This window comes from Corvus kubaryi, unplaced genomic scaffold, assembly GCF_017639235.1.
Source record: "Corvus kubaryi isolate FWS band 111438036 unplaced genomic scaffold, C.kubaryi_AGA036_p1.0 37396, whole genome shotgun sequence".
In the NCBI taxonomy this organism is placed as follows: domain Eukaryota; kingdom Metazoa; phylum Chordata; class Aves; order Passeriformes; family Corvidae; genus Corvus; species Corvus kubaryi.
The window spans coordinates 6,911,477-6,933,926 of NW_024581135.1; the positions used below are offsets into that span (position 1 = coordinate 6,911,477).

Below are 22,450 nucleotides of genomic sequence, written 5' to 3' on the forward strand. Positions count from 1 at the left end.
AAAGTCAGCTCTTTGCTGAGGAAAAAAAAGGAAAGACAAATTTTAGATATACCTTCAGCAGCATATTATCCCCTTTAAAATTAAAATATTATCATATCATTATTTGTAACACAATCATTTGGAGTATTCCTACACATTTCATCCATCTTCACTAATCTTATACTTCGATGCTTTCTGGAAGTCACAGCTAACTTGAAAATCTCCATTTTTTACTTTTCTTATTGTAATCTTTTTGAGCTGAGATTTGGAAAGGTTTAAGTCCAAAAATTCAAAAGAAGTTATATTTATTAAGACTGCTGTTGTCTTTAAAAGTACTTTTTAGCAGATCTCATGGTTGGGAACCAGAGCATTGTTTTGTGATGTTCTTTGTGAACCTCAGAGGTGACCCATTTTGGGGGAATCCCAGTTCAAAGTGGGAAGGTTTCCTCTCATAGTTGGGTCTTGTGTAGTTACATGTGCAGGAGTTTGGGCCTTTGCAGCTGGCAGTACAATGTCAGGAAGGGGCTGGAACTGACGCATGAATTAGATTTTTGTTGTAAGATTTAGGTTATTATTAGGAACATTTTCCTAAATTTTTTTTTGTTAGACTCCCATAGATTCCATTGGTAACTACCAAGTTTTTCAAAGTCCTTAAATTCACAAATAACATTGTGACATAATGCAGAAATTTATGCAGCTGTGTGAAGATGGTCTCGGAACCACCTTGAAGCTGTTAATCAGAATTGAACAAGAGCTTTTTAGTTTTGAGTGGCTGTTCTGTAAGTAACTTAAAGCAAGAGTGGTTGGTCTGTATCAGGGTCCTGATATGCAAAATTAAATATGTGCATTTGGAGGAACTGGTAGATAAATCTTTCCATTCAGCTAAACATTTGCAAATAGGGAAAAACAAATATTTGTTTAAAATGGAGAAAAGAAGAAAAAAAGTAAACCCTCACCATTGTTTGAAATTGGAAATATTTGCAGTCTGTTTGTATAGTTGCCTGTAATTTTTTCTGAAGCTTTTAGTCGTGACTATTTCTGATGCCTCCAGCATGAATATAGTTTGAACTTATGAGCATATGTTTAAGATGACACAATAATTAACTTCCTGTGTGTGCCTGGCTCTATCCATTTATAGTTGATGAAAATATCTCCTGTCCTAAGGTCCCAAATAAGTTACTGGGGAATTGTAGGAGGGACAATCCTTCCAGGTGAAAAATCCTTTCAATTGCTGGTGAGCAGTTTTTCTGCAAGGCTTAGTCTTGGACTGGATTTTATTCCTCCATGCCTGTAACTTACAAAATCATATACAGGGCTGGAGATGGAAGACACCCATGCACTCCATATGGCATTTGTCTATCTGTCAACACAGAAATAAACATTACCACTGATTTCTATTGCAGTTCAGAAGCTTTTAGCTGTAGATAGAAGTTTGATGAGTGAAATCCTTATGACTGAGAGAGACAATGGAAACACTTCCAACATTGCCTGGCTCAGATGGGAGGTAGAGCAGTTTCAGAGAAATGTCAGGCCTGCCATTGCGTGATAACAGAATTCAGACTTGTGTGGGAGCAGTGCTATGCCAACGCTGAGGTCTTTCAAAATCCTACCCTACTTATCTGGTGCTCAAGGCACTCACGTTATTTTAAGGATACCTTGAAAATTTCCGCTGGGATCAATAGCCAGTGGTTCAACAAAATAAAAGTTGTGCTCAGGCTTTCAGTTCTGTGTAATTTGGAGTGGTGGTATGGTCTAGGGGACACAGATGTCCACTTTGGGGAAGAATCCTCTTCTACTCGTGTGACTGGAGCTTGAGGCCTGTTTCATTCCAGCACAGATGTGCAATAGTTGCCTTCATCATGCACAAGATACTTGTGATGCTCCTCATCCTCAGAGAGCTGCCCTTTGGGCAACAGGTCAAGTCGGCTTTGAGTGTGTTTTGGAAAGAGGGGTTTGTGTGGGTATGTGGAAAGACCATGTCTTGTGCAGTTTGGATTTGCCACTAACAAATGCCACAGGGCTGAACTGCCCAGGGCCTGTGGTGGTGAAAGGGTGGTGATGGTGCTGCAGGAGGAGGATTTGCCTGGGTATTTCTGGATTGATAAGCACTTGTGCTGATGAGCAGAAAGAATAAATATAAATTATACATTACATGTCCGTCTTTCTGCTGCTATTATGAAGGATGTTATTACTTTATTTTCCAACTGAAATATTAAAGGAGAATATTGAGCATTCTGCTTCAGCCACCTCACTGCTATAAGGTTTGTACCAGTGCTGTATCCTAAGCAGAACTGAAAACCCCTTGGGGTTTAAAGACCCAGCATTTCCCATCTGTCAGTTCTCTTTTAAGTTTATCACATACCCATTTTCACTTCTCTCTCTCTTTTTAATCCATTCCCAATATCTAAATTCTTTGTAGAAGTTTCTGTCTGTCTCCTGGCCCCCCACCCTTGAAGCCATGGGCTCACAGCCGGCTGCAGGGACTCCTCAGGAGTAGACAGCAGCCTGGGACACAGCCCTGGGAAGGCCCACTTCATCTTGGGGACCACCATGGTTCACTGAGGGTGTCGAGGTTTCGGTGTGGCTGGCAGGACACTGCACAGTCTGGGGACAAGCCTGCAGATCAGGGGGAGAGCTGAGGAGAGCAGGCAGCCATGTCTGATCCTAATGGGAATCCCTGGAGACCGTGGGGAGTAAGCAGCATCTGCAGCTCAGCCAGCCACTAATTTAGTTGAAACCAGGTAAAAGGAAAGATACTCCTGCAAGGATGCAGTGAACAGGAACTGCTGTTGAGCTCTTTTTTTTCTGTTACATATTTTAAATCCACTTTGATATTTTCCCTGTTTCAAAAGACTTGGTGCCTTACCTTAAATCTGAGTGGTTTTAGTTTGTTCAGGAGCCGGGGGCGTGTATGTGTGTTTGGTTACTTTGAAGGCTTTTGGTTGTTTGAGGAACTTGCTGAAAGGAGAAAGTTTAACCTGATCCATTGCAGAGCTTTGAACAGAGTGGTGAGGGAAGTGAGACGCAGGTAACCCCAAACCTGAAGTTCAAAAATTACGAACAAGTAGGAAAACAAAAAATCTGGGATATGAGTCAGAGAGAAGCTCTTTGGTTGGTTGGATTATGAGATTGGAGAAAACTGGAAGGCTTGGACAGAGGCACAGAACTCTGCCACAAGGCCAGACAGATTGTGGTCTCCAAACAGACAATCAAAGTCCAGCTGGAGAAAATATCATCTGGTTCACAGGTGAACAAGAGCTAAAAGAACTGAGAAACCACATGGGAACTGGTTCCTTTGTCTATGATCAGGTGGTAGCAAGGGCTGAGACAGCTCAAGGAGCTAAAACCCAGAGCACATCCAGGAAATCTGTAACTAAAAATAGAAGTTAGGAGACTTAAACTGGAGACTGCCCAGGAGAGTCAGGAAGTTTCACTGTGTCACAGGTAAGAGCTGGAAGAAAATATCCACCTGAGAATTTTAACCACACTGAAGTAACAACTTAAGCTGAAGATAGAGAAAGATCTGTTATTGATATTTTTCTCTAAGACTAAAAAGAATCCTGCACCTGGTGCACGAGAAAGAAAAAGCTGAAATATAAACCTCAATTGCTGCAGTAATATTCTGCAGAAACCTTTGGCTACAGCTCTGTAAGACTAAGTCAGTATCAAGCTGAAGGAATTCTTGTGACATACATTTGAAATAACCACCAAGTACTGTCACATCAGCCTGAGGATGATGAGAAGGGAAGGTGATAGCACCTAGCAAAAGGTAGCTGCCAGCCTGTGGAAATCTTGAAGGAAGTAGGTCAGGGGGGAAGGGGTTGAAACTGTCATCTACCTTCTAGTGCTGGAGTAACGACGTGCTACCTGTCCCCTGGAGGGAGAACTGCAGAAAGGGCTGTGCAGAGCATGGGTTAGAGAGAGTATTTATTTATGACAGAACTGGGAGAGGCACAAAGCAGGCAGGTTTGCTGATCACGACTCTGATGCAGGATGGCACAAAGGACGTGCTTGCCTATGAAAGCAATGGTCCTGAGAAAACTGAGAGGGAATTTAGGAGCTTAATTGTCCAGTACTGATGCATCAACCTCATCAGGGTCTGCCCAGCCTGGCCTGATTGAATCTGTGCTCTGGCTGGGAGTTGCACCAGCAGGGCCAGGCGGGAGAGGGAGGCAGCAGAGCTGTCAGAAACACAACATCAAAAAGTGTTAAAAGCAAGTCTCCTGCAAAAATACAGAGGAAGCTTCCTCCTGCAATCTTGGACACGTGAGCATCTGTGTGCTGTGGGCTGCTCCCTAGTCAGGGAATGATGTTTCCTCCTTCCACAGGTTCCTCTCTCCCCCTTGCCCAGAAACACACTTGGAAACAAAGCCAAAATAAATAACTGTGCATTGCAGTTGGATTAGATTCCTGGTATTCTCTCAATAGCATAGGAAAAATTGCATATTTTAAGTGTAGGAATGATTTTGGTTCAGGAGGAATAGCAGCAAGAACCTGTGGATCATAAATTCAAGTCCTCAGCTCTTGACCCTGATGCATAATTAATTTTGTAAATTAATCAATTGTGGCTTAAAACTGTTTGTATTTCTCATCCTGTTACTCTACCTGGCAGGCTGGTTCAGAGTCTCACATTTTCAATGATGAAAAACATCCTAATTCCATCCTAAATATATTTTTAACCACTAAATTCCCAACTTGTTTTGTCAATCATTTGCCTTGGGTTGGTGTAGTTTTCTTTCACACTTTACTTTTTCTCACTGATTCTTTTGTGTAAGTCATACCTGGCCTCTTAAACTCATGGTCTCCTAAGTTTAGCAAATTGTTTAGTCTCTTCTCATGGCACAGACTGTCATTTCAACAGCATCAGAGCAGTCGTTCGTGGAATCCTCTCTGGATGAGCCACTCCTGAACACTTGTAATTGTAGATATCTTCCAGATGGAATTTTGACAGTGCTTTCCACAGTAGCATTAATATTTTATGTTACTTAAGTTCTTATATTTCAAGAACAGATTCTGGTTTCTGAATGCCTCATTTCTTCTTCTGTTTTGCGCTTTGAGAAATTTATCCTTCAGTTAGGACTGGTGGAGATCTGTTCCCCTACACTAAACCAGCATTTTGTCAGGAAACTTAAGGAGCTTTGGTCAAACATGGTTTTCATTTATTTTTCCCCTAAAAAAAAACCCTTAGATTTTTTATAAAACAGAAGCTGAAAGGAACACTTGAGTTTTAAGAAAATTAAATTTTCCATTCAAATGACAGATGTAACAGAAAATTTAATGGCACTATGTGAGATGCTTCAGATGAATAGACAGTAAATAAAATACAAAGGAAAGGGGAAAATAAATGCTCTTAAATAGTGCTTGAAGAATGTAGACTCAGAAGTGATGAGCTTTAGAGACTGATTTTTCAGATTTTAACAGCTTGGTAGTTACATAAGATACAGAGAGTCCTTGGCAAAACAGTCCAGCAAGAAGGCAGAATACACACGTGGGGATAACCATCCTAAAAGTAATCTGGAAGTGCTGGATGTTGGATAGGGTCCAGCTGGGATATTAGAATCATGAGCAAGAGCAGATAACCTTTTGTGGTTACCAGAAGGGGGAAAAATATAGGTCGATGTGTAGAAATAGCCTTTCCTAAAGCTCATAATTTTTCTGCTTCACTTCCAAAATTTGCATGCCCTTTGGAGGCTTTGTTCAGGGAGCAAACCATGGGATCCCAAGCTAAATTTATAGAGGCTCCATTATGTTTGCATTCTTAAAATAGGATTTGTACTAGGTTGTTCTGGCATGTGCTGTCACTGTGCAGAGTATTATAGATCTAACAATGGCTTTTCAATTAAGGTGCCATTAATTCATACATCAAAAACTCTCATTCATAAGAAACAAATCTCGATTAGCCTCCTGTACCATATTTGGTCCTTCCTAAAAATGGACAACTGGGATGCAAGTGAAGAAGCAGCAGCTTACAAACTGCAAGAGCACTGGCCATTGAAGCTTTGCAGTGAATTTGACTGTCTGTCAGAAACTAGTTTTCTTTTTCCGATATTCCATGAGTACCCAAAGCTTCTAAGATCCTCCCAGGGCTGGTTTTTAGTGATGTGACCACACAGTCTGTTATGTCTGTGGTTCAACTTCATAGCTGTCAGCTCTTACAGACTTTTATTGTAGATGCAAACAGCAAACCCACAGAAGTCTCAACTGTGTTTAACTGAGCTCTTGGTCATGTTGCAAAGATTACTTTATTGCTTTGAAATCTGGGTGCTGATGGGAGGTGTTTCTGATTGCCACAAGAAGTTTTGTGCTCACCTGTCCTTGTCAGGCTGTTCAACAAGATGGGCCTGTGGTCCAAAATAGATTATCTCAGTTTGACTGAAGATTAAAGGACCTATTGAATTTTAGAATTCATCATTTTTCTGAGCTGGTTTAAGTGATCATAGTAATATGCAACTAGATTATTATATGCAATTATTTTCTTTAATACTATTAGGTCTAAATTGAAAAACCGTGATTTAGTGCTGGTTGAATCTATTCTTTCTCCCATTTTTGTTTGTTTATTAATTTGGAAGAATGTTGTGGAGGACTAGCCTTGGAACTGCATTTGCATAGATAAACATAATAATTAAGAATCCTATTACACCATTAATTTAAAAATGAAATGGTGAACATGTTAAGAAATTAAATCTTTCAGTGAGGACTTTACAGGAATTTATGGCGTGAACCAAAATGATTTTGTTCTTTCATGTAAAAGGCATCTGATTAAGGTCAGCCTATGAGCAGAAATGGTTCCAATCTGCAACTGAAAAACTGCACCACTGTCTGCACTAGAGATTAGAGCTGGCTTGGTTTTTATGCACATTTGGTCAACAGATGGTCAAACTATTCTGTGGGCATTCTGGCAGTGTAGAAGTCTGCACATCAATGACAAAAAAACGTCACAGGAATAAGTAGAATGTCAGTGTTCATCTGAGTAGAATGAACACCCAGTGTTAGCTTCTTGAAAAGTAGCACAGTGGGCTGACTTGAAAGGAGAAAACCTGGAATAACATCACCTTGTTGTTAAATTAGCCAGTGCCATTCATTCTGGTAAGACTGAAAGGACAAAAAAACTATGAGGCTTGTATAATAAAAGATAATGCTATTGGCCTTTGGCCAGAGCAGTTAGCTAATATTTTCTGTCTCACTGGATTGTTACCTTAGAAATAAACAAATATAAAAAAGATACGCTGTGAATAATTCTTCTGCTCAATTTCATTTGGAAAGAATACTACACAAAAGTCATGTTTCTCTAAACACAGCAGAAATAAATAACAGCAGGCAGTTTCTGGTCTGATATGCCCAGGAACACTGGCACGTTCTTCAAGGTCATTGTTTTCATATACAGTGTTATCTGGCTGTATGATTTAAGGTATTCCTTTCTCTCTCCTGCTTTTGCATCATCCTTATGCCTGTGACACAGCAGTTTTCCCTTCTCCAGCCCCTATTCCATCTGGGCTGTTTTTCCAACTATCCCAAGGGACTGAGACTGCTTAAAAGGAAAGGAGGAGAAAATATGAAAGGGAAAGAGAAAAACTATTGCAACATGGCTGAAGGAGAAGTTGTATAGGGGTGAGAATCTCTGTAGGACATGGGCATTGGGGAGAAGTATGAGGCCCTTCAGCTGGAACTGTCACTCACCAATTTTTTTTGTGAAACCCAGTGCCTTTGTTGCTGGGTCCATCACTGCTCCTCTGGCTTTTGATCCTTTTCCTCCTCTTACCCATAGCTGAAACGAGCCCTACTCCCAAGCCCGCTGTTTGTGGTCAGCCTTGATGACATCTTCCAAGCCCATGGAATTTAATTTCTGATCCACCTTGAATGGGGCCAGTGTTTCCTAGGTGGCTTCCCTTACTCCTGTTGTGGGAAGGAGCAGAACTCCTTATTCTGAGCAGCCTCCATTCAGCAGGGTTAGTGTTATCAGTTTAACATTCTTGATGAATGTGTGTGGATTAGAGATGACTTCTGATGGTGTCTATTTACAACTTCTAAAATGGAACTGCAAGCCTTCCTCCTTTCATTGATGGAGCTGAAGTTGATCGCATTGTCCTGAGATGGTGGTACCAGATTGGAGCCTGCACTTGCTTTTTACACCTGTTTGAAAGGGCAGAGAAGGGCAAATGTGTTCAGCAGCTGTGCCCCTATAAACCAAGGCACTGGCACAGACTGCACCCATAACACAGAGAGTAAATACCAGTAATGCCATAGACAGCCTGTCTGAACTGCACAAACCCCACTGCTGGCTCAGAACACAGCTGGGTGTGGGGTTTTTAATCTGACTCTTCCTAAATGGCAATAATCTTATCGTGCTGCTGTTTACACTGTTAACAAGGTGATGTCTTTTGCACACATTTGGTTTTAGTTTTTGTAATGGAGCTCCAATAGGATTTTAACAATGCAACTAATTACTGTGCATATTCAAAAAATAAAAGAGTGCCCTTAATGTGTTATTCATAACATGGAGCATGAGAACATTATAAGGCTAGGATTGTCTTTAAATATTCATTTCATGGTAGCCATGGATGCATTAGGCTCTTGTAAAGAACAAAAACACTCAATGCAACTCTTAAATTTTTTCCATGCAGTTGACTTTTATAAATATTTTTATTCTCTAGAATGGAGGAGACAGTGAGAAATCTGCTACAGAGCCAAGGATCCCCAGGCCAGCATGGAGAAGGAACTGTCAATATCATGAAGGTATATCAGGTATTAGTGACTTATTAAGTGGTTTTTTGTGATAGAAAAGGTCTTTAAAACAAAAATCCCACTACTGAGATAGATGTGTCTGGCATTGTTTCCTCTATGTGTTTATTAATTATGAATACTTGTAAGTGGTAGCTGATTCCATCAACATTTTCCCAGGTGTTCTCTCAGCAGAGTTTAATGGTTTTCACTTTTATTGTCCTTGTGCTATCTGCAGTTGTTGCTCCTCATAGTTCACAGGGGACAAAGAAACCAGTTTTGAAACCTTTATTAAAGCACTTAATATTTTAAGTCATATGTTCCAGCATCTCTAGTAAACATAGGTGTTTTTGACAGCTTGACCTTCAGATTGTGATGGATAATTTTACCACTTATGTTCTTATTGGGTGTGGGGATCCCTATCAAGCTTCACAGTTTCATATCCTTGCTTGTGGCAGGTGCGTTTTATCACCCTCACTAGGGGTAGAGAGAGAGTTTCTCAGGACAGAATTTAGGAGAGAAAGATTGTAGAGGTTTTTCAAAGGGAACCAGGTCTGTTTATAAGACAGAAGAGTTTTACATAATGAACTGCTGCATTCTGGAAACAGTGCACCTGAGCTGGTGGGTAACCTTTTAATTTAAGAGTCTGGAAACAGGAGAGAGATACATCTCAGTTAATCAAGTATCAGGCACATGAATTCTTAAAAATATCACTTAATGAAGTCAGTCCTGTGCTGTATGTTTTTAAGCAGAATAAGCATTTTTACAAAGCATAAAATACTGTAATATTATATTAAAGTCTCTACCAGGTAGTGATCCATCAGATAAAACACTCTTCAAAAATTCTAGTTATATTAGTTCGTTCTTACAGCCGGTGTATCAGAAATACAGCAATATAGCTAAACAAAAATGTATATTAAAGAGTATTTATCACTGTAATTAAATTTTCATTTTAAGCTTGGATTGAAGAGAAAGGAATCTTTTAGTTTAACCTTCAATATAATCTAATTTTCTTGTTAAAATGATAGCCTGTAAAATTTAATTTCAGGACAAATTAAATTTTTTGTTGTAGTTACAATAGAACATCGTGCTTTTAGATACTGGTGACAAAGGCATCTCTATTTTATGCACTATCTTTTTAGGGTGCAAAACTGAAACTCAGTTCCCTTCTCTTATTTCAGGGTTTAAATATATACATCCTGCTCACTCCTGCCACCATACAGTGGTTGTTCTGTAGTGGGCTCGATGTCAGTCTCTCCTTAAGGTGGTTTACTTGGCTGTTCATAACAGACATCTGGAATGATTTTATTACCTGCTTTTCTCTATGCTATCTTACTGTGGAAACCCAGTAAGGTGGTACCACAATTAGGTTTCAGCTTCTTTGGGTTTTGTTTTTGCACTCTCGAGAAGAAAAGCAAAAAAATACTGCAATTTTGTTTCATCGAACTGAGGGTTTGGGAGTTCTTTCTTTTTCTTTTGGACACTTCTGTGTAGTTTTTTCACTCTCTTATATTAGTTTCTTAATTTTTGAAAAAAGAGAGAATTTGGGTATGGTCTTGGTTTTTTTTCTCCCTCTGGGCCACACTGATAGAGACATTTGATGTCTCCAGCCAGGCAGGAGAGAGGGCACCATGGTGTGTTTTGTGTGATATTGCCTGGGTTTATTTTCTGACCAGCAAAAGAACAAGGCAGTTCTGCCCAGTTATTGATAGCAAGAACAGTTCTTCATTTTCCTTCAGCCCTAGCAAACAGCCCCCTCCACTTAGCAAACTGGCCCCTTTTGTTCCCTTCTTTCTGGACACAAGGTTTTGTTTGAACCTTCTGGGTGGTACTCAGGGCAAATTCCTCAAACTGGAGCTTTGCTTTCTTACAGAGTGAAGCTGTTTCTCTCCCAGGGCCTTAAAAGACCCATATACCTATTTCTCTGGGATTATTTTAATGCAAAACAGCTTCCTTCCTCTCCTGTTCTCTTCTTGTTCCTGGGAACATTTTCACTCATGATATGATTCAGCTTGTTTTTTAGCAATTTTCATTTCTTCCATATTGCCGATATGCAATCTTCTTTGCTTATGAATTTCCTCTCCTAATCCATGACTGAGAAGCAATGGGTTTTCCTTTCCTGGAGGAATAGCTAGGCTGCTGCATCATACACCAGTCTGTGACTGCTAAATCAGGTCAGAAATGCAGAGCATTTGTGTTGTGCTGTAAACTTTGAGGGTTTTTTTTTCCGGAATGTCTTTTTGAGTCATTCATCCCAAATCCCTTTTGTTCACTTTTATGACAAACTTCTGAACAAATGCCTTGGTTTTTTGGGAATTTCGAGGAATGGCTGCGTTCACATGCCCTGGGATGGCTCCCTGCTATGTAGGTCAGAGATGGGTTCATTTGGTGTGTGCTTGTTACCCAGTCATACGGTAAAAGCTGTGTGGTGGGATGTGGGCAGCCACTGCATGTCACAGTCACAGCTCACACCTGAAAAGCTCCTCAAAACAGGTACTTGGCAAAGAATCTCTGGTCTGAAATGTTTGCAAAGCATTTTAACATTGAGAAACATATTAATGAAACATTAGATGAATCATTAATATGTTGCTGAAACCAGCTATGTGGAAATCATGGACAAAGATACCGTGTAAATACACAGTGGATCTTATTTAAGTGCTGTGTCCAAATTTGGGAAGATACATCAATATTGCAACAAAGGCATTTCATTTGTATTCTTCCAAATGTACTCAGGCAGTTTTCTGATATATTTATAAGGGTAATTCACAAATGGGAATAGAACCTGAATGTAAAACCCAGGTAATGTTCCTTAAAAGCACTGATATATTCAGGTTTTTGGGAACATGATAACCATATTATCAACCTCTATTTGTGAAGGAAGTGTAAATGAAGTTTTGTGTATTATACAGAAATACACATACAGAAACCTGATTGAATGTATAAATACTAGCATTGCTCTGAAAGCCATCCTCTACCATCACCTTATGGAATATATCCTGAATTTCACCTTTTCTCTGTGATTACTGTGATATGATCCAAACTATATGATCAGTTGGTGCAGCAGAGTAAGGGATTTTAGTGCAGATTCACAACTCTCTGAATACAACTCTGTTGTATTTCATAACAAATGGGGACAAATGAGGTGACCTCCAGTGTGACTTATCAATGTGTCCCATATTCTCTGACACTGTGGTGAGTTAGTGTGTGTGAAGCTTTTTGAAGTAAATATCTGAATAGTCATAAAAGATAACTCTGCACAATAAATGTTTTTGATCTATTGAACATTGTCTACATATTTGTTTTTCACAAATCTAATTATTGTTCTGGGATGTATGAAATTGAGTTCTTATTATAATACCAATATGCCTGACTCCAGAATAAATATTCTTGCTAATGAACTTCAAATGTTGCATAGTGATAATGTTAGAATAATAACAATAAGAAAGTGGGGCCTAAAGCATGCGGTGTTATTGCAATATTTTGTTAGATCTTGCCAGTATTCTCTCTTAAAGCAAAATATTCTAACTCTTTCACGGAGCTAGATGCCCTATGGGATTTTAATTTGCTGGATTTACAGATGAGTTATGTGATTTCTTTTGGGTAAATGAATTAAGAAGCGGGATTGTAAATAAAATTCTCTTTTGTTATTGTTTTACATAATAATAGAGGGAAAATTTATAATGAATGTTTGCATAAATGTAGACAAGAATGCATGTTATTTGAATGGCCATGAACCCTCATATTTCTTAAAGTTTACTTGACTAAGAGGCTCTAGAATGTATGAGCTTTATGGTGTTTCCAAGAGACAATGGCCACCTAAAAGTGAGATCATGAAAGGCCAAACCAAGAGCTCATGTATTCCCCAGAAATAATTGTATGCAGTTCTTGAACCCCAGACATTAAAACAAGCACCCCACAGACTTTCCATCCTAAGTTTGCCCTTGAGATTTGGGTATCAAAAAACTTTCCTGTTTGGTCACAGTACTGGATACTCTAAGTAGAGTCTTACCTGATTACAGATCACTCAAAGACTTTAAGGGGTTTTTAACTCATTTTGACTCTATGTCAGGGTACAGTGATAGAAATAGATGAGGAAGAGAATTTGTTGTAAGTTCACAATTTGTTAAAATTCTGGAATTGTCAACATGGGCACTTAAGCTCAGGACAGACATGGTGCAGTCACACTGGGGAGGTGGAAACATACACAAGTGATACAGGCACGCTTCAGGTGGCATTGTTGGCCACATCAACCCAATTTTTTGTCTGCATGCTTTTGTGATGATACTCAAATGTGGAACAGTTGTTGTGGCTGTCACTTCTAATTTGCACAGCCATTGGTGTCAACAGCTCTTTCAGGAGAAGAAAAAATGTAACTATTGGCAATCTAATTTTGTCTTAACACAAAATTATACAAGCTTATTGTTCAGGCCATTGCTATGTAACATTTTATAGATGGGGCATGGCCATGAATTGAAAAAAAGGCACTAGTTGAATTCCCTAGCTAAAATCCACATAGGATTTTTAATGCTAACTTCTATTGCAGAAAGAGGATATATATCCTTAAAATTAAACATCTGTCTCTGGAGTGGAAGTGCCCACAGGGGACTTCATGAACCAAGCCTCCTAAGCTACTAAGGAGTACGTTACTAGGCAAATATTAATAGCTTTGTGTCTCACAGAGAAGGACAGAGAGGAGCCATCCGCACTCTTGGGAGCTCCAGTGGAAATCCTGGGCTGTCAAGGACACAAGCATTTGCTCTTGGACTGCTTTTCCATGCAGAGAAATCTGGGGCTAGCTCACTAACAACTAATACCTTGTGGCTTTTTGTAGATTTCCACCACTATGCAAAGATTTTACCACTATGCAAAGATTTTGATAAATATTTAACAAAAATGAGGTTGGATTCTCTACCCCCAAAAGAGGGTGATGGTGTTCCTGAGACACTGTTCAAAATTTTCAGTTTTGCTGCAAAGAATTTTCTCTGTTTGGTTGTGATACAGAAACACAGCAATGGAGTTGTGTTTAACACAGCAAAATCTCATAACTGGAATGTGCCATTTGTGAGCCTGTTGCTCAGAAAACAAGCACTTCTTTCCTTCCCAGAATCATGAGTCACAACATTTTTTGTGTTGGAAGAGACCTTAAAGATCACCTCGTTCCAACCCCCTGCCATGGGCAGGGACACCTTCCACTAGACCAGGTTGCTCCAAGCCTCATCCAACCTGGCCTTGGCTACATCTCAAAACAAAGAAAATTGCAAAATTAAAGAGGAAGCAGAACAAGGATGTCCTGTATTTACACAAGAGTTATCCACGTGTTTGAATAGTCTTTGATTATATCCAATCACCCACAGTTTTTGCCTGACTGGCCACCTTTCTTGCCATCAGGGGTTTGGTTTGAGAATGCAATGCCAATCCTTGAAGCACTGAGTTTGCAGAAGGATAGATGAGGCCTCCAGATCCAGATCTACATTTTCACAGTGTATGGGTGCCATTATAGTAGCACTTTAGTCCAACACACATCCTCTAGATACCTACAGTATCAAGAGGTAAAGATTGACTGAGTCGATGGTATTATGTTGTATTATACTGACTGTAATTCTAGTTTACATTTCCCTCTACAATACAGTGTTTCTATCTTTGGCTGTATCTTCTAATTTTGGGAATGAGGCCACAAAAGTCACCCACTGCCTGAACATGAGTGTTTCACTTTCCCAGATGAATGAACTTATATATGGTCAAGCGACTTGCTCTCTCCCTACTTCCCCATCTCCATGTAAGATACTGTTCAGTCGGAACTTTGATATTATTTCCTTGATATTTTCAAACCAGCAGAAAGCAATGCTAGTTATTAAATTTTAAAAAGTTAAAAAATATCTAAAGTTTTGTTTATTTTCTGAGGCAAAAAAAAAAAGGGAGATTATGCTGAATTCATACTCATTCTGTCTTTGAAAACTATTTTAACAAAAGAACTCACTTAGCACTACACCAGTAAATTTTGGAAAGAAAGTACTCTTCTGATCAGGAAAAGTTAAGAGAGTTAATCTGAATTATAATAACGTATTTGAAAAGCTGAAGTTTTGATCTAATCTGGAATGATTGTTCCTACATTTTATTTCTATATGAATATGAATTCTGATCTTCTTTCAGAAATTCTCCTGACAAGGCTGAGAGACATGAAACTGTTCTCTGGCACTTGCAAAAAAATTGCCTGGTAATGGAATAATATACCAATTTTCTTTTTTTCCTAATCCCACAAGTAACTTCTTAGGTCAGTTTCAATTGTGCTTATGGTGAGAACTTGTCAGTTAATACATTGCTCTCTTTCCAGAATACTATGAAAGGAAAATTGGCTTATTTCTAGAAATTTAAATCCAGAAGAATTTTGTTGCCGTAATTGCTGTCACATAAAATTTACTGAATTTGAATTTCAGAATAGTTTGACTTATTTCTACTTCAGTCAAAGGAAGGTATTTTAATACTGTAGCTTCAGTCAAGTGTAGTTACTATAATACGTACAAACCCCTTCCCAAAGTTTAAATGCTACCTGTAGGTTTCCTGGAAGGAAAGATTATTACTTTGAGTATGGTACTATAATGAGCCAATTTCTAAGAGAATACGTGCATAAAACATCACACTGAATATTATTCTTCTATTTCCTTATATGCATATATGAAGAAGGAATAGCTTCTTAGAAGAGTCCTTTTTTCCTGCTGGTAACTTTGCTTATCAATGTAACTGGTGTTTTTCATTTTGAGAAGAACCAGGAACACAGTGAGCTCCTGGGCACTGCCCTGCCACTTCTGGGCCTGAAACCTGGCGTGGAAGGGTCACCTCCAGAATGGTCAGTCTTTGATTCTGGGTCTGACAATGCCAGAGGTGGCAGTGCTGTTGGTAGTGGGAACATCCTTTCACTAAGGACAGGAGCTGGTCCTGGGCTGGGAACCTGGGGATAAGAAACTCCATCTCCTCTCAGTGGTCTGAGGAGTACACTTCATCCTCAAGTGCACTCTGAAGGTTTTCTGCTTTTACTCTCCTTTCTGATCTGAACTTTTTCAAAAGAAATGTATGTTTCTGATGCATGGAACGCCCAATAAAAACATCATCGGGAAATTTATTAATGCTCCCTCAGAACTGCTCAGCAGGGATGGTAGCTTGTGCTGGTGAGGAGTGTTCTGAGTGGAGAATAATGTGGAGTACATTTAGATTGATACGCGGGTGGAGGAAGGCACATATCAGAAATGTAAAGTATGTACTTGGTCCTCTTATCCATCACAAGTATTTAATCTAGGGAACGTTGCTGCTCGCTCTGCTTACTTTGTAAGTGAAATCCACAGATGAAAAAGAACAATCTAATATGTTTTCCTGACAAGGGTAATGTTAAATCATGAACGATTTGGGATGTTTCTGTAAACTTTTGTGATATGTTGCATTCCTTTGTTTTCCTTCAAGTTTGGTCAGCTTGTTCTGAACAAAAGCTGTTCACTAAACAAAAATATATTATTATTACACTTACTGATGTGCTATCTAAAGCAAGCTGTATTTTAGTCTCTCCTTCCACTGGGAGGAAAAGAAAGCAAGAGAAAACAGCTGAATATATAGATAAAAGCAAGGAAGCTAAAGCAGAAGTCATATTTGTAGCCTTATACTCACAGATAATTTCAATTGCATGTAATTTTAGTTGCATGTAATTTTTTTTTATATTTTAACTTCTTTGCTCGGTTACAGTTTGGTTTGTGTTTTTTCCAGACCTGGGTTATTGTATTTAGTGGGATTCCCTTTAACAAATAAAGAATTTTTTTTTTTTTTTTTTTTTTAAGTTGCATATTGGAAAGAGATATTCAGATCACAGTGGTTACTCCTGTACTGAGAATCGTGCAGGACACACTTTGGGAATTCATCATTTACTTCACATTGCTCAGACTTAACATATGTGTCTTCTACACATCTCAGGTTTTGCTAAAAGGAATAGGTTGTAAAGCGTATCAGAAGATACTGCCAATTTTCAAAGGGTATTTTTAGCAAAAAAGAGGTCATGATGTGGGAGAAAGAGGAGCAAGGTGCCACTGGAAAACAAACTTAACCTTGTTGGAATGTTAAGTCTGTAGTCCTTGGAGCAACTTCTGCCATTTTACAGCTTGTGCAGTCAGACTGAGCTATTTGTGCATAGCCTGAGGCTGTATTTTTTAATGAAAGTACAAATAAACCCTCATCTACTGTTTTTATCCTTATCAACAGTCTAGAAATTCTCATTTCATACTGCTCACAGGGAATAGTGCTGAACACTAGGAGGTCTGCAGTGGAAACAGCACTGAAAAGACATCATCTAAGAATGCATCAAGATTATAGATTATAGAATGGCCTTGCAAGGAAAAACTTTCACAATTTATAAATACACTGTTGTGGTTTGACTGCAGCTTCCAGCCAAGCCCCACACCTGAATCCAGCAGGATGGGGAGAAGAGAATCAGGAGGGTAAAAGTGAGAAAACTCATGGATTGAGATAAGAATAGTTTAGTAATTGAAATATTATAACGAAACAACAGCAACAAATTGTAATGGAAAGGAAAATAACAAAGAGAAATAAACCCCAAGAAAGAGACGTGATGCAAATGTAAACAACAGCTCACTCCCCACTGCCTGATGTCCAGCCAGTCCCTGAGCAGTGGACCCTGGCCAGCCTTCCCCCTCTATATTGCTGATCAGGATGTCCTATGGTCTGGGACATCCCTTGGGTCACTTGGGGTCAGCTGTCCCTGCTGTGTCCCCTCCCAACTCCTCGTGCACCCCCAGCCCCTCGCGGGTGGGGTGAGGAGCACAAAAGGCCTTGGGTCCATGTAGGCACCTCTCAGTGGTAATGAAATATCTTGGTGTTGTCAACACTGCAGCACAAATCCAAAACACATAGCAGCTACTGTGAGAGAAAATAACTGTACCCCAGCCAAAAGCAGTGCAAACAAAATCTATTCTGTGTATGGATCTGTAAACTGTAGTTTGGGTGTGGAGGGAAGAGTCTGCCTTGATTATAGAAAGAGTGTTACAAGTGTGGTGTATTTTACTCAGATCACCAGATTCAATCACTGAAATCTAAGATAAGTGTTCAGGAAATATCTCATTTAGAAGGTCCTGTGGAAGCTCTGGACACACCACAAGGAAGCACTAAGTTTTTTGAGGTGCTGAATTATCAGCATAGTTTGGGCTCCACATAGACTGGATTCTTGGATGCCTGTTACCACTGCCTCTCTATAAGAACAATGAATAGCTACATCATGAATCTTTTTGATTTTTTTTCCTCAAATAAGTGGTTATGAGCAGTCATAAGCACTGTTTAATTATATATCCTACATACATTTTATTCTTGGTCGATTAATGTGTGATTAAAGTGTGTTTTTGGAAAATTGCAGGCATGACTCTCAGAAGAATTTGAATTTGTTACCATTATAAAATCTTGTCTCTAATAAATTTCAGAAGTTGAAGAATTAAAAGGAATTCAGAAAAGAAGATCCCACTCAGGCATCACAATCTGACACCCCAAATTGAAATAGAGATCTTTTGTGTCTGAGGGATCCTTACTGCATTGCATCTGAAAAACTTCACTTCTCTGAAGGACTTGTGTTTATCACATGGAAATGATCTTTAGATTCTGCAAGCAAAGATGTCACCTCTAATTATTACTTATCACTTTCCAGACAAGCAATTCATGTCATCCAAGAGTCATTGGGAAAATCAGCATTTCAAAGATGTTGATCTTTTTTAATTCTTGTTTGGTTCGATAAGATTTTTGTCACATATGCTTGTGAAGGATTGCTTGTTTATAATCAGTGCTCTGGATCTCAGATCCAGTTATATCAGTACTAGATTATGCTATCTTGTATTATTTTAGCCACTTGTCCAGTGCCTAATCTTGGTTTTTATGGTAAAAAAGAAATTCTAAAATAATTTTTCCCAGCTACTTTTTCTTTTCTTTGTGTTTTCTGACATTTACTCTTCTTGGTTTGAAATTTTACAGCTGCAAATTGAAATATTTTAAAGTGAGATCTCTTTTTTCCTCTTTTTCCGTGTGTATATGTGTGTAGTGTCATTCTCAGAAAGCATCTTAGAAAGAAGAAAGGGAAAAGGACAGACAACTGATGGTACTGCCAATAAAACTTTCAAAGTAACGTAATTTCTGAAATAATAATGGTTAAGAAGTAGCTGGCTAAGTATCCCTTTGACACTTTTCTCTTCCTTGGAAAGGTGACAATTCTTAGAGGAAAGACATCCCAATGACTAAGTGTTAGGGTTAGCAGCCTATTGCCTTTCTTGGGATGAAGAAAGCGGTAATTTCTGAAATAGGCAATTTGTTCTCTTATCTTTTGAAAGCTTCCCTATGATCTTTTCTATCACTATAGTTACTCCCTGTTTATCAACAGTGAAAACACTTTCTTGTTCAGTATTCTGAAAGCTAGGTGGAGGAGACAGGAGAGAAAATTAGCTTCACATTCCACAAACTCCAGTAAATTATCATCTGCAATTTCAGGTGAATTTCCTGCTCTCTTAATTTATTATTCTTACTTTATTTATTAGTGGGAAGAGGGTATATTATACTGCTCTTTCCTAGTTCAGCTAACTGAAATCCAGCTTTCTGATAAGTCTCAGTCAGGCCACTGCATTGTACAGCTTCATAGATCAATTTCTTTAGTGATTTATATCTTTTCATTGATCCTGGAGAGCTTGCCATTCCTAGGCTGCAGGGGCTGTTTCCATCCCCTGTTTTCTATTGGCCACAGGGTCCAGAGTGTTTCATCAAAGGGTTCATCATCAGTGGACTGCTTGTTTGATTTATGGAGCAAACTGAATACTAAGAAATAATGGTCAGGGCAGGATTTCACTTAAGATTTGCAAAATACTGTTGGTTTCAAAAGAGCAATGACAGCTTAAGCCAGCCTGAGAAGCTTACACAATGTGGGACTTGATTGTAATTTTCTCATTAATTTCTGTGAGAATGGGTCTACAGTGATTAGCATAATCCTAATTTCAGTAAGATTTGAATTTTTAATATTTTTATTGTGTCTTTGTTAACACAGAGCATTAGAGAAGCAGATTTACTGCAGAATTCTCATCAGGCTGCTGTGTTTGCATCCTCTCATGGTACAGGCATGTACCTTAAACTCATTGGTCTGGGGACACCCGGAGCAGAGTTATGGCTTTTTTTTTTTTTTTCCCCTTAACTGTTTTACTTCCAGAACACCATTTCCATCTGTTGCCTTTTCCCAGAAATTAAACTGCACTGAGCAGCAGGACAGCACTTGCTCTACCTTTGCTGGACTTTGCACCTGAGGAAGGTTTTGTTATTCAGCTTGAACACAGCCTGCCTGTGACTGTGCAATATGTGAGGCATGAGCAGAGACTGTTCAGGGGTGGCAAAAGATGCTCTTTATTTGAGGTAACACAGGAAGTGTAGGACTCTAGAGAAAAAGGGAGTAAGATGCTTTACACCATTGTTTGCTGCCTTCAGCACGCTCACTCCAGAGCTCTCTGTGGGATTTGACCAGCATCCCACAGGAGAAGCACATTTCCTCTCGCAGATGTCTGCCCCTTCCTTCCTCCCCCAAAAGCCAGCTGCCTTTGATATTAACAGATGTTGCACACTCAAGAGGCCTCTGTCATTCCAAAAGCCTTTGTCATCCTCCCTCTTTAAGGACTTGACTTCTAGCACAAAGGGTGCTTTACAAATACCTGTTTTGTTTGCTTTCTGGAGTGTGGATTTTCCACTCTACCCTCACTAGACATCACCCAGGTGGAACTGGTGAATGTGATGGGGCAGTGCCCTCAGCAAATGGCATGCCTAAGCACAATTTCTAAGGTTAGAAGAATTTTCCTCTATTCTGCACCTTTTCCATGGCTGGAATGCTGAAACTCATTTATTATTAGTCAGTAATAAACTACATTTCAAAATATGTGTGCTGTACTTCAGCACTCAGGCAGGGGTAACAGTAGTTAGTCTTGTGAGGTATTCAAATGCAAATCGAAGTAAAACAGGATGTGTGTTCCTAATTATGCCACTAGTGTGCAAAGTTCATCTAATTTTGTAATTAGATGATGAACAGGTTACTTCTTTGTGTGGCTGGGATTTACTCTGTGAGAAGTTGCATTACTCCCCTTTCTCTGATGAAATGTCACAACCTGTGCTTTCTTCTACCTGTCCTTTGAAATTGCTGCCCTGAGTTTGTGCAGGAAAGGTGACCCTGTGCATATGTTTGTGTTCTCTTTTATTGTTAGACACATGCAATTCGTGTCACATTCCCTCCTAAAAATAATAGTTTGTATTTGAATTGCATGAGAGATACACCTTTGTCATTTCTTTCCCCTGAGTTCATTGAAGTGTTTTATGTCAATGCACTCCTTGGGGCAACTTGAAGCAAAAATGGTTTAATGGCTCTTTTACCGATACCTGATTGTTGCATCAGTGAGAAGCAAGCACAAAAAAATAAAGCCCAAGTACTATATTTATGGTTCCTTCTGATCAGGGTAGCACTAATGTTGGAAACCTGATGGAATGGCTCTTTGACATCTATGTTTTGGGGCTCAGAATGAGATCTTTGCTTCACAGTTCACTAATTAAGCCCATATCATATAAAATTAATTCTTGATTAAAGTTTTAACATAGTAGTAGTCAATTTCTAAGCTAGTTAATATTTTAAAAAGACATTGTTGTGAATGTGATCCAGACTGCTGATTTTTAATTGAGTTACATTTATGGGTTTAGTTAAGGTAATGCCTTGCTGTTAACTCTCAAACAAAGTTGTATTTGCACAGTTATTCAAGCTGGATCAGTTCTTCATGAAAATGCACACTTTTATGCTTAGACAGGGTGCATATTGTGTAGTAGTTATGGGGAAAGCATCTCGCTTTTGGGTAACTCAAAGATCATGAATGTGTGAGCTTTTGTACATAAGAATTAACAGAAAGGCACATGAAGAAGACTAGATGCTCACTGAAGGAATTCTCTAGATTTTTTTTGACACCCGGTATTTAATGTTGATTTACCTCACATTTTCCATTCTCATGAGTTGTCACACTGCATCTGCTCATACAATTAGGGCAGGTGGTTTGCAAGGTAGAGCCTGTGCCTCCCGGGTTGTGCTCCAATGATGGTTCACTCTCTACATCTGTGGAGTTCTCTTTTTTCCCCTTTTGCTTTCCTTGTCATTTTGGGCAATGTTTTACATTGCCTGCTTGTAGTCTTTATGTTTTGCTTGCTTTATCTCACTCTCTCTGTGAACAGAGAGCATGGACAGATTATTAACAGAGTTAGCAGGATTCACTGTTCAATCCTATCATTTTTACAGACATCTTGTAAAACAGCAGCCACAGTCCACTCAGAAGCTGCAGCTGATAACAACTCAGGCTGACTAACCAGAAATAGACTGGAGTACTTCTGAAAGTTTTGTTGTCAGTCTGATTCTCTCCAGTTATATGCTAGAGTAGATCTTAAATCAGTATTCGTCTGGAAGCTTGATTCTCAGCCCATTATTTAATAATTCAAATATTAGCTCTAGATGAAGAAAGGTGAACTACATTAGGCATGAACGTATGTTAGCTTTTCCTCAATAAACTGCTTTATCTCTCAGTGGCAAAGTGTTAGCATTGAAAGCTGGTATGTTCAATTTTCATTGCAATTTTTAAAGAAGAAAGTGGAAGTTACGAAAGGAGTGATGAGTTCTGCTTTTTAAAAATCTGAAGTAGATGTATCAGTGGAGTTGTGCATACAC

The 22,450-nt window shown here is 39.1% G+C and overlaps 1 protein-coding gene across 11 annotated transcripts in view; it reads left to right on the top strand.

The window, feature by feature from the left end:
- The window catches only part of NCKAP5 (NCK associated protein 5), a 380,196-nt gene that overhangs the window by 239,376 nt on the left and 118,370 nt on the right, over window positions 1-22,450 (top strand). For 10 of the 11 annotated variants that reach the window (XR_006018146.1, XM_042040728.1, XM_042040726.1 and 7 more), the window contains one exon: window positions 8,631-8,721. Coding sequence is in view for 10 of the 11 variants with exons in the window: in XM_042040728.1 (XP_041896662.1) it covers window positions 8,631-8,721 (91 nt within the window). In the remaining variant the exon portion in view is untranslated. The remainder of the gene's footprint in view (window positions 1-8,630; window positions 8,722-22,450) is intronic. The other variant, XM_042040729.1, reaches the window with a different exon arrangement.